This window comes from Buteo buteo, chromosome 2 (assembly GCF_964188355.1).
Source record: "Buteo buteo chromosome 2, bButBut1.hap1.1, whole genome shotgun sequence".
Classification (NCBI taxonomy): Eukaryota; Metazoa; Chordata; class Aves; order Accipitriformes; family Accipitridae; genus Buteo; species Buteo buteo.
Genome location: NC_134172.1, coordinates 1604127 through 1616138, shown reverse-complemented (window position 1 = coordinate 1616138; position 12012 = coordinate 1604127). Strand labels below are relative to the sequence as shown.

General features: G+C 52.5%; 1 protein-coding gene across 2 annotated transcripts in view; it reads right to left on the bottom strand.

Moving 5' to 3' along the window:
- CCM2 (CCM2 scaffold protein) overlaps positions 1-12012 on the bottom strand; it is a 40532-nt gene that overhangs the window by 4384 nt on the left and 24136 nt on the right. The window contains exons 1-9 of one of the 2 annotated variants that reach the window (XM_075043471.1): positions 8736-8913; positions 6148-6321; positions 5823-5906; positions 5412-5595; positions 3987-4123; positions 2764-2899; positions 2196-2253; positions 1278-1416; positions 641-779 (exon numbers count right to left, since the gene is read on the bottom strand). In XM_075043471.1, coding sequence (XP_074899572.1) covers positions 641-779; positions 1278-1416; positions 2196-2253; positions 2764-2899; positions 3987-4123; positions 5412-5595; positions 5823-5906; positions 6148-6321; positions 8736-8747 — 1063 coding nt within the window. In that variant the 5' untranslated portion in view covers positions 8748-8913. Of the gene's footprint in view, positions 1-640; positions 780-1277; positions 1417-2195; positions 2254-2763; positions 2900-3986; positions 4124-5411; positions 5596-5822; positions 5907-6147; positions 6322-8735; positions 8914-12012 lie in introns of those variants that run through there. The other variant, XM_075043462.1, reaches the window with a different exon arrangement.

Genomic DNA, 12012 nt, shown 5'->3' with positions numbered 1-12012 from the left:
TTATTAAAGCCAAAATCAAAGTAGAGAGTTTGAGCAGGAAGGACTTGCAAGAGCCCCGGAGGCTCTCAGCCTCCTTTTAACAAAGGGGAATGAAAGGGTCCTGCTCCCCTGCTAGGGTGCACACCTTCCCCCCAGGACTGTGAAATTCCTCTCCAAGGAATGCAGGTTCAGTACGCCTGGATGAACGGCACATCCAACACCAGAATCACCTGGTGTCAGGCACCGCTAGGCTGGCCAAGGACCAGAACCCTCTTTCTTGCTACCAGCAGGCACAGAAATGCCTGGTGTTCGGTCTGGAGGAGGTACCCAGGCTCCCTCTGCAGTCAGAAGGAGAGGTCAGCATCTGGAAGGGTGACTCAAGCCTCTGAGACCAGGGGCCTGAGTTAGATGGACCCAGGTGCCCTCAGGAAACAAGTATCTCCAAGGAGGGATGGACTGAGATGTTGCTCCCTGCTTGGTGACACCCCAAGGAATCTTTGTGCCATCCACACCCACCCCTCTACCCCTTCACATCCCATCGGACCGCCCACATCGAAGGTCCGTGCATCAGCGATCGGTACCAGACACATCACGAGGGCTTGGGAGAGGACCGACGCCAGGTCTCACCCTCCACGATGAATCCCTGGCAGTTGACACTCACCTAAGAGCAGAAACTTTCTGCTGTCCCCGTAGAGCTGCTTCAAGTTGATGCAGAATTCATGGATCGAAGCCCCATTGCGATACTCGTGCAGGAGCATTGCGAACTGCTGGATCTCTTGGGAAGAGAGTTTTGTTCGGAGCTGCGGAAGAGAAGCACACCACAAACATCACTGATTTTTTTAGGAAGAGATGATGGGAAGTCTGGGAACAGCATTTACCAGATTTATTGCTATTTGACAAGAGCTGCGGTAATGAACCAGCTCATCCTGATGGAAAAGCAGGACAGGCTGCTGCAACCCACTACTGAGCTGGCAGCTTTCAAACAGGGACAAGCTGTGAGCGTACACAGGGACCGTGACACGCAAAGTGATGGACCTGGCGTGCTGCGGATGGTGTGACATGCCTTTACATGGTGAGAGGGGACAAGGGGGTGGGGATGCGCTGCAGAAGCATGTGAGCCCACGTTCAGGTCCCATGAGGCCTCCAAGCACAATCTGTATGAAAAGGAGGAGGATGAGATGTTCCTACACCAGCGTGGGCTCACATTCTACACGCCGAGGCAATGAACCCAAATTCCAAGAGTACCCTAAAGGGAAGAAAATCCCTCCACCCTGCCCTGCAAGCCAAGGACACCCTACCGTCATCATATAGTCCTGGAGCAGCTCTGTCGCCGTAGTGCTCAGCTCGCTCTCACTGACTGTCTTAATGTGTGGAGACTGTTGTGTGGAGAAGGAAGAGGGGGAGTTGTCACCTGCATCCAAGGTTTCTGGAAAGGAACTGAAATGGAAAAAGATTGTGAGTCCTCCAGAGCAACTCGGGCACCTCCTGCATCACCATCGCTGGCTGCCGCAGCACAGGAGAGCCTGGAAGAGTGGAGAGGCACGTGGGCATCTGAAGGCTCCCACCCAGCACAGAGTACTTTAACTACATTGGTTTGGTGACCTGCTGAAAATGAAGCCCTACATGGGCAAATATCCCCTCCAACTGCTTTCTTGTTTTGCAACAGTGTGGGTAAAAGTATCCAACTACCTTATTGTGGCATTAAATGTGAAACTTTCAAATAGCATCAGTCAGTTTTAAACAACTGATTTGCATGTCAGGTTTTCAGCCCACAAACGCCATCAATGTTTTCAGCCCACAAACGTCATCAATGTTTTCAGCAGCCACCGATTCAGGAGGGAAAAAGTTTCCAAAATAAAAGGGTTTGGGGAAAACCTTTTCTCCCAACTCCAGCTGGACTTCACCAAGGCAAAGCAGCTGGGCAAGCATCATGTCCCCACTTTGCTGACGCGTGGGACTGCACATACATTGTGTACGTGACCGTCTCTGGAAACCTGCAGCAGCAGAACAATCCAGCCACGGATGCTGCGGAGGCAGGGACCATGGCACCGCACACGGACAGTAAAAACATCGCCCAATGTTTCAGCCAGACTGAGCAGAAGCTTTTCAATGTGCAGACCACAGCAGTTCCTGCTCTGGGAGCTTTAAACCCGGCAGCGAGGCTGCACTAATAAGCCCGAGTGCCGAGCGAGCTCAGTGTACCACGTTTAACTTACAAAGTGCTTGCTTCCGTTTCGTAAGATTCCTTAACATCCACTTTTGTAGAAGAGTCATCTGCAAGGAAAACATTCAAGACGTGGACTTTGAGAGGCAGAAATTCAGTGTTTTTCCCAGCCCATGACCTACACAAACACACTGATTTCCAACTCGGCTTTCAGAGCTGGAAGATGAGAGGCAGGCGGGGCTGGGGCCAAGATTGTGCTGTGTCAGGACTGGATACAGACTCAGCAGAGATGCAGAACCGCAAAGGGATTGTTTTATTAAGTGCCTCCGTCCAACATGAATAGAGAGGCAAAGGGTATGGGGGACAAGGACGGTGGCTGATGTCCCGTAGCCCAGCTGGGGAAACATCTGCAGGCAGGAGACAGCCCTCGTGCCCATCCAACTCGCACACAATTAAAGCAGAGGAGGGGTTTTTTTCAATACCCTGCAGGAGGGAAGCCACCAGGCTGGCTCTGTCCTCAGAGGGTGGCAGAAGAGATGTGATGGATATTGGTGAAGATGGGGAGAGACCCTTAGACAGGTCCGGTAAGAAACAAGCAAATGGGGAGAGCACGGACTTACCGCTGTGTAAGGACATGTGCCGTGTCGGCGTGGACGCCCCATCAAATATTGCTCTGTCCAAGAAGTCTATCGTGGACTCAGTGTAAACAATCTGGAAGACTTGGCTGAGAAGCGAGCACAGCTCCTCGGCAGTCACCTAGGGAGGGAGCAAAGAAGGGCTGGTGTGAGGCAGAAGATACTGTGGTGGCCTTTCTCTTTGGCTCCCTACGTTGGGTATCCCATGTGGGACATCGGTGTGCTGTATTTTTAAGTGTGTCGTCCTCCCAGCGAGGACAGGGAACCCACTCATCCAAGATCCTGGACACTGCTTGACCCACAGGGTCTCCAGGGCTGGAGGTGACAAACCTTGTACCTCGTTAGCTACCTCCTGCTGTCCTGCAGGGTTTTCCTCGGTGCTAGAGGAGACAAACTCCTGAGACAAATCACCCCTCATCACCCTTTCATACTGCCACAGAAGCATCCCAGCCCTTTTCAACTGGTCAGACCAGGCAATAGGAGAGCGGATGCTCCATCGTCAACTCACAGCTATTAATTAGCACCCAGATTTTGTGTTGATGCTCTGTCCTACTCCTCAGTTCAGCTCTCTGGGATTTTGGCTACATAACCTACATCCCAAATAGGTGCAGGCACCCCAGAGAGCGTTAGAGCCAAAAACAAGGCAAGCAAAACTCCACCCTGAAGGCAAAGGGTTCCTGCTGTAGAAGTAGGAGCACACAGGCTGAGATCAGAATCTCTGGATCCAGATACTAGATGAAACAAATTTCCAGGTCAGCATCAGGAAAATGCCCCAGTTAGCAAAATCCTATTGTGGGAGAGATTCAGTTGTCTTCACAGATTTCCTGCTGCTGGAGAAAGACCTGGGCAGCAGGCACCACCACCAAGGGAAAACCATCTTCTCATACCCTCTCGTGTCCGAACTAGGTCCTGGGCCTGGAGCAGGGACCAGGTTTCCTCCTCCAGGTAGCACCTTGTGTACCAGCAAAGCCCAACCCACACCCTGCAGTCTTAAAACCAGGCCTATGTGTGTCACACAACGTATGGCCAGGTAAGCATCTGGTCACATAACAGAGGGTACACTTGGTGAGAGCAGGATGAGGCCACCATGGTCTAAGAGCCAGAAAACCTCCCAGCAATCCCAGTCCCTGTGGCACTGCAATGAGACAGTCACTCTGCAGGCAACCCCAACGTGGGACAGAGTTGTAATCGAGTGTTTTGAGTCTTACTTTGTTCTCCGTAGCCAGGACCACCAAGCAACAAGCTTCAACGGGAACCACCCCACTCTCAGACAGCGAGCCCGAAGTAAGCGCTTTGGAGCTCTCGGCACAGAGACTCTGGCTTGGGGAGATCCCGGGGTCCTGAGCTGAGAAAGAGAGAAGTCATAATGGAAAGGTCGAGGCAGGGAGAGAACAGCAAGGAGTCCTCGCACAGTGAGCTGTCATCCGAGCAGGCTGCCTGTGGGGACAGCAAAGCCCCCAAAGCAGGAGAGCAGAGGATCCCACAGGTGGGAGAAAATGCCCTGGAAGAGGGAGATCTTGGGAGCCCGGGAACTCCACCTGAACACTGCACAAGGCCAAAGTCTTTGAACGAAAAGCCTAAAATTTAGAGCTAGTTTCTGACAACTCTGTAAATCACCAGCTTCATTTCCATGGCTTAGCCAGCCTCAGAAATCCACTAGCAGAATTACAGCCTTCTAAGTCACTTACTCATTTATTCTATAGACTGTCCTTTACTGTCACGGGGTTTATAATCCGATAAGTCTCTGTCATTACATCTTCTAAGTAGCTCAGTGTTCCCCAAACACTCCAGCCCAAAAACAGGCAGGTCTGACACATGCAGAGCTGCTGGGGATGGATTCAAGGCCCTCCTCAGGTATTACAAGAAGTGAGGTGTGTCAGAAGTGATGGCTATCATCCCGGTTATTCCACACGGGCATTTAGACATGCAGCATCACGATGAAATCCTCCCAGCAACCAGCACAAGGGTTGTGAAGAGCGGGGCAGGTCCGACACACACCTCTGGCAGTTGCTGGAGGACAGGCTACAGGAGGAATTTCTAAGCTGTACGTGAGCTTGCACTTCATCTCCAGATACAACCCAGCCCAGCTCCAACATCCTTCATCTCCCCCAACGTGCTCGCCCTTCTGCAAGTCACAGCACCCTCAGGAGACACGCGTACCCCCAGTCCTTCCTCCACCCCCACTAGAAAAGGATGGACTGGAACAACTCAAGGCAGGAGCTTAGATAAAAGGAAAAAATTGTTTCCACTGAGGGTGGTGAAACCCTGGCACAGGTTGCCCAGAGAGGTGGCAGATGCCCCATCCCTGGAAACATTCAAGGCCAGGTTGGACGGGGCTCTGAGCAACCTGATGTAGTTGAAGATGTCCCTGCTCATGGCAGGGGGGTTGGACTAGATGACCTTTAAAGGTCCCTTCCAACCCAAACCATTCCATCATTCTATGATTCTGTGAAGGACACCGATCGTTTTGGTCTGTTCTCACCCAGCATTGCCTTGTCCTGTTTCTGGTCAGGCCGGCTGCCGTCCTAAACAAGGGCAATGCTGGCTGCTGTGGGGCTCTGCCCCACAACCCCAAAACACACGGCAACCCCAACACACAAGGCTACAGCCTGCCCGTGCTGGCCACAACCTACCTGTTTTCAGCACAACCAAGTGAGAGGAGTCATCTCGGATGTAGGAAACAGACGCGATGTCGTGGATGGGGACCCTGAGGATGAGATCTTCTCCATCCCGCCACACCAGCTTGATGTTGTAGGCAGAGAGACTGATGACAGCATCATGTTCTTGGGTCAGCTGCCCCGGGAGCTGGTGTGCTCTCTAAAATAAACTTATTTACATTGATTTGCTGAACTGTTTCCCCTTTGGTAACACCCTGGTAACAGGCTTCCCTCCCATGTTTGTAACACTAGGATGGAGGATATCACTTAGACCAGGACCCAGCCCCAAGGAAACCCTTCAAGCCTTTTTTTTTTTTTTTTTTTTTCTCCATGCTGCATGTTAGATAGACTACGCAGAGCAGGTCATTCAACAGGCTGAGTGCTCACCTTTGCATTATCGATCAAATGCAAGATTTCTGTGCGGCTGGAGGGATTCAGGTACCCTGGGATGGATGTGAGTTGACCTAAATACTGGAAAAGAAGAATCAAACCGTTACCACTGCACATACACGCTAAACACGCCCCTGAACATGCCAGCTACTGCAAGAAAGACACGATCAACATAGAGCATAGGGCTGGTGCCCCAAGCCCTATTTAGAAGCTGCTAAATGCACCTGTGTATGGAAGATCTCTCATGCCTTTAAGTTATCTTAATGCTATATATACTATACATACTATATACAAGCCCCAGCCCCAGCCAGGCAGATACTACCTTCACTTCTTTCTCGATGTAGTCATTCAGCAGCACATCTGGTTCGACGCGGTCAGGCAGGGACACTACCACTGTATGCAGAGGCCGTCTCTCTGTAACCTTCTCCTGGGCTTTTTTATCCCGACCTTTTTCGCCCTTCAGGAAGACTCGTTTGAAAGGAGACACTATTCCAGGCTGCGGAGAGAAAGGGAAATGCCAGGGCATTGGGGTTAAGGGCAAGAGAGGGAGTTTCTGCACTGAAATGGGGGGTGGAACCAGCAGCACCCAGTGCTCCTCCAGCCCGTACATCTATACTCACAGCCTGGTTTTACCAGCCCCAACCACGGACAGGCTGGTTTTAGAGCTACGAATCCACAAGTACGTGATCTTTCACTGAAAACCCCTTTCCGCAACTTGTTGCAAGAACACAAGTGCTGATAAGCACCCTTTTACCAAAACAGGATTTTTCCCCCAAAGTCATGATGTCCAACCATTTAGTTAAGAACAAATACAAATATATATTCAGATTAAGAGCTGTAACAGTGAGCAAGCCATGGCCACACGCAAAACGGGCAAGCTTCCTCCTCGCCTCGGTGCAATTTTGTATTTCAGCCAAGCATTTGCCCTGAGCAATTCAATGAAGGATTGCAAAAGGAAAAGGCAGAGATGCTGCAAACTGGTCTGAGGTCTCCGGGGAGACCCACAAACGCGAGTACACGACCCAGACGACGGCCTCCCCTGCGAAAAATAGGTCTTTGTGGTTCCCAAACCATTGAGTGCTGGGTTTGGAAAAATATCGGAGCCAACACGAGTCCGGCCGGCGGCAGCGTGCACGCACGGGCTCCCAGCTATAGAGGGAGCATCACCACCGTCCGTCTACCACGGCACGGGTGGACAGCCCAGGAATGCTGCGCACCCAGGGGCCGTCATAGCAGAGCCGACCTGTGGTAGATCTTCACCAAGCTCCACACCAGCCTGCCTGATGGCTAAATGACCGGGATCGTGCACAAACGTCTCCAATTCCAAGTTTAGCAGCTCAAATGGATGTTTTGAAGTGGGGAGATCCAATGCTCGGGATTCACAGCTATGTTAAATGCCAGTCCAGAGGGGAAAGGCAGAGCTCCTTGGTGGCCTCACTGGCTGCCTGGCCATGCAGCTCGGCTCCGGCTGCCCTGTCCCATGGCAGTGATGCTCTCTGCTTCCCACCCCTCAGGGCAACCACACTTTGGCTTTCCTGATTTTCATGGGCAAGAAAAAGGATTGTACTATCTGCAGAGGCAGAAAAGATACTTCGAAAGGCAAATTAATTAAATATAAACCGACTGTTCCTGCTCAGAAAAGTGTGGAGTACTTTGCAAGCTCAAAGAGCAGCAGCCTCCGGCAAATTCAGTTCATCTCTTGCTGCCGTCCACCACAGGACCTTGCCTTGGAAAACACCGTCAAGAAGAACTGCCGCAGACCCTTAACCTAAACTGCTTGAGCCTTGCCATAGGACATATTTGGTGGGGGAGTGCCATCACCACGTCACCTACTCCCAGCAGTGTCCCTCCCCGCACAGCAGCTGATGCACCGTGTTCAGATGCATGCGTGGGACCTGCTCCCATCAGGCCAGCTTCAGCCTCTCTCATTGCTTGTCTAAACGCAGACGAGCATGAAAGATCCACAGGAACAAGAGAGATCAAAGCCAGACCAAAAGAATTTGAAACTGTCATACCAGGATGGGAAAGTGGGATGGAAAAGCTCCTGGTTGGATAGTATTTAGAAGCTCCCAGAGCGAGCCAGGCACCACAAGGACGTTGGGGACAGCCCGGCCCTGAAAAACATCCCTTGGACCAGGGAGATAAAAATAGAGAGAGTTTATAGGACAAAAGGGACAGAAAACACAGCTACACAATGCTGGCCCCGTGAAACAGCTCTGCCTTTACAGCAGCAGGACCAGCACCACCAAGCACTGCAGATTTTAGAGACAGCATCCTTCCCTTCAGCTGGGCTCCCGAAATGGAGCATCACCCTGCACTGTGCAAACCAGCTGGCTCCTGCCGAGGGGCTGGGACTGTCCCAGGCTCCAGAAAGAAGAAAATCCTGAAAGCAACAGGTCTGTTTGCCAAGACTGGAGCATGGGGCTCGACTTCGGCTCTGCCGCCCCAACTACCAGGGTGTCTGACCTCAAACCTTAGCTGCTGGTACGTAAAGTTCTCGTTCCACCATCTTTTAGGAATCAAAAGCAGAGAGGTGCAGAAATCTGCCGCCGGGGTCAGGGCTGTACCACAACAGTCCCCCAGATGCTTCCCCCTTCACCAGCCGGAGGCCAGTGGCTCCAGCTCAGTTCACCTCTCTGTGCCAAGGCTGCCGGATCTGGCCCAATCTGTACATAGCAAACCAGAAGAAACCCTCGCTTTTCCCTCGGGGATGCAGGCAGCCTCCGTATTGCTGGGATGATGCTGCAACGGGACCATCATTCCCCACCATCCTGCACCCCCGAGACCCGTGGGAGAGCCACAGGCTCTCCTTGAAGGAGGGTGTCCAAAGCAGAGGCGTCAACCCGGTGTGACGCAATGTGGAACAACAGCTTCTGCATTTCTGGGAGCCGATATAAAACCAGCACCTACCTCGTTCTCCATCGAAGTACCCAGCTACAGAGAGCAGAACCAAACCGTGCCGGTGCAGAGCCTTTGGTGGCTCACCGAAAGCACCTCCCGGGGGGAGAGAAGCTGCTATCCTCGTCTCGGGGGCTTCCGAATCTCACGGCCCGTGCCGAAGGGCTGGCAAACCCGTGAGCTTTCATTCGCCTGCCGGCTCGTGGCCAGGAAGTGCAATAACCACAGTTTCCTTCTGTTACACACAGCAACAGCAACAAAATAAAGTTGTTGATCAAGAACCAGCAAGGTTTGGCAGCAACAGGGCCGGGTGCAAGGCGAGATGAGGCGCAGAAGCCCATTTTGCAAAGCTCGATCCCATTCCCAGCTCCCAGCCATGCCATCCCAACTCCTGCACCCCTAAAGCCCTGGAAACTCCCCAGCAGCCTTTGTTGCTAAAGCCTGGACTCGCACCCAGCTGCACCCAGGATGGAGACATCCCCAGCCCACAGGACTTTTTAACCCTGGTTTCTCCTCCGAGTTTCAGAGCTATTTTGTTCTCCAGCATCTATGGAGACCAAGGGCTGTAAAGCTTTTTCAGGGCCCATATTTCGAGTCCTTAAGTTTTGCATTTGAAAAGCAAAGCTTGGAAACGAGGTTAAGAGCTCCCTGCCTGAGCCAAGGCCTCCCAGGAGGCACTCTGGGAGAGTGCAAAGTGTTCAAGTGAGCCTTGCTGGGCTCAAACGTGAGCCCAAGAGTCAGGCTCAGAGGATTAACGAAAACAAGTTGCTAATTTCACAGATGGAGAATCAAATTAAAAAGGCAAAGGTGGTAATTTCCCCAATGAAACCCACCCATTGAGCAGATGCAAGAAAGTCAGTTGGAGAAGAGGCACCCGAAGACCTGCCGGGCTGCCAGCCACCCTCAGCCCCTTGGCACTTGCACCGAGCAGATTCCCACCTTGGGATACAAGTGAACCCCTCTGGCACGCTGCCTAGTTAGTAGATCTGGGGAGAGCAGGATCCCATTTCTCTTTAAAACTCATAAAATAAAAACTTGTTTTCTTCCCCCCCAATCCCCTCCTTGCCCACTATTGCAATCCCTAAAGGTGATTTCCCAGGCCACCTCCCTGCGGGTCTCTCCAGTCTGGAGACATCTCCTGCAGCAGAACAGCTTGGGAATCCACTGTAAAAACCACTGGGATGGGGAATGGAGCTCAGCCAAAACAACACAGCTTGTTTGGAAAGGATGGGTCCGTCCCCACGCCGGGGAATCAGCCAGGCACTGGCAGCACAGCGCAGGCAAGAGCTGCCAGGAGCTCATTCCCACACGGTTTGCTTCTCAAAAAGCATTTACATCTTGAAGTCAGGAGAAGAGGCAGGGAAGGGATACGTGAACACCTTGTGCCAGCCAGAACTGGGCATTTCATGGAGAGCTGCAGCTCCCAGCAGAGGACGGGCCAACGTCGTCACTCCTCAGGGCCTCCTGCTGTCAATGGCTCCAAAATTCAGGAGGGAAACAGTCATTTCATCTACTTAGTGAGGCATTTAAGACTTGACTAACTGAGAAAGAGCATCTCACAGCTGGCTTTAGCCCACCAGGCCAGACTGACAGGGAAAGGCATGCCACGAGGCAAGGGAGGGGGCTCAATAAAGAAGAGCAGATGGCTTTGGTCGTATTTTTTAGGGAAGACCCAGCTCATCCGATGTACATTCACATACATTTGAACGAGGAACAAGGAACACGGGTGGAACGTGCCCCACCAGCACCCCCCAAAAACCTGCCAAGGCACGCAGCTCTGGCAAGTGCCAGGGACTGGCTGCCACCAGGCTCCGGGGACACTCCTGGCCACGGCCAGCCCTTCCTCGGATTTGGTGGCCCAGGTGGAAGAGGTCCCCTTGGCCAAGCCACCTGCTGCTGCTGCTCCAGGGGCTGCAAATTCAATGGAAATAGGACAAACCTTCAGGAAAAAGCCCAGGAGACCAGACTTAGCCTGGGGCTAAGCCCCCCAGCCTGGGTTGGACACAGCCAGGAGCTGCCAGGAGAGAGAGACACGGCACAGTCCGGAGAACCCCTCAACATCCCAAGCTTGCATCTGTGTCAGGGTGTTCATCCCTCTGATGCCGTTTCTCCTGTCTGAGGCCAATAAAACATATACCAGCTACATTAGGACTTGTCTGCAACTATTCACCTCTCAGTCGCTGGGGAACAGCCACCAGTGAGGTACGAGGCTGAGATGGCAGAGGCAGCTCCCTGCAAGGGCTGGCACTGCTCGCAGCAGCAGAACCTGGTGCTGTCCTGCTCTGCAGAGAGCCCTGGGTGCAGGACAGGCCAGGGGAGGTCATTAAGCCAGTACTAATCTCAGGGAAGATAGCCTGACCCATCAACAAACCTTCAAGACACTGTTCAAGCAGGAGGCTCTCTGCCCTCCTCCCCTCAAAAGCTCTCAAGATGACTGGGGGCATGAGGAGTTAAATCAACAGAGTATGCAACCTCATTAATACCCCAGTAAAGCGCGTGCAGCTCTCCACAGTCCCCCAGTATCTCATGACACAGAGACTTCAAAAACCACTTTATTTGGTGCCCCAAATAAGCAGCCCCCGCCCTCAGATGGCAAGACCGGGGCTCTTGTGGCATAAGCACAGCAGTCCCCAGTCCCATTAGAGGTAAGATGACCGATGATGTGCACCTTCCCCTTGCTGCTGGGAAAAAAATTGGGGTCCCCTGGATCATCATCAGCACCCACTTCATCAGGGTTTCCTCACCCATCCCATTCTCCCTGCAACCCCTAGCCAGCAGCACATCCTGTCCCCAGCTCCCAATTGGCTTCAGAAATCCCAAGAGAGCCATTTTGGGGAAAAGGGAGGGTTTACCCTTCATCTATATTGTTATTACTCTGGCTGGAGCACCAGGGGGGGTTGGAAAATTGCTGGGAGGGGATTTGCTGCTGAAGACCATCTGGCAGCCCTTCTTCCTTCACCATGTACCAGGGGTGGTGGCAAAGCCAGGAATTAAATCCCAATCGCCTCAATCCCAGACCACGGAGCAGGCCAGGAACTTCTGCCATGCTTCAGAAGCTACAGAAGATGCTGGAAAACACATCTCTAGGACCATGAGTGCACACAGGAGGACAGGGCTCACATTAAGATGTCAACCCACTTCCATGAGGCTGAGCAACTCCACATCACAGGGGCTGCTCATTACAGGGAACGAAGCTGGTTCTAGTGTAGTGCTTGTTGGCCACCGGCACTGGAGTTTGGACTGCTTTTACTGGGGGCCCGGCTGCTTGTATCCAGTCAAAAATCAATGA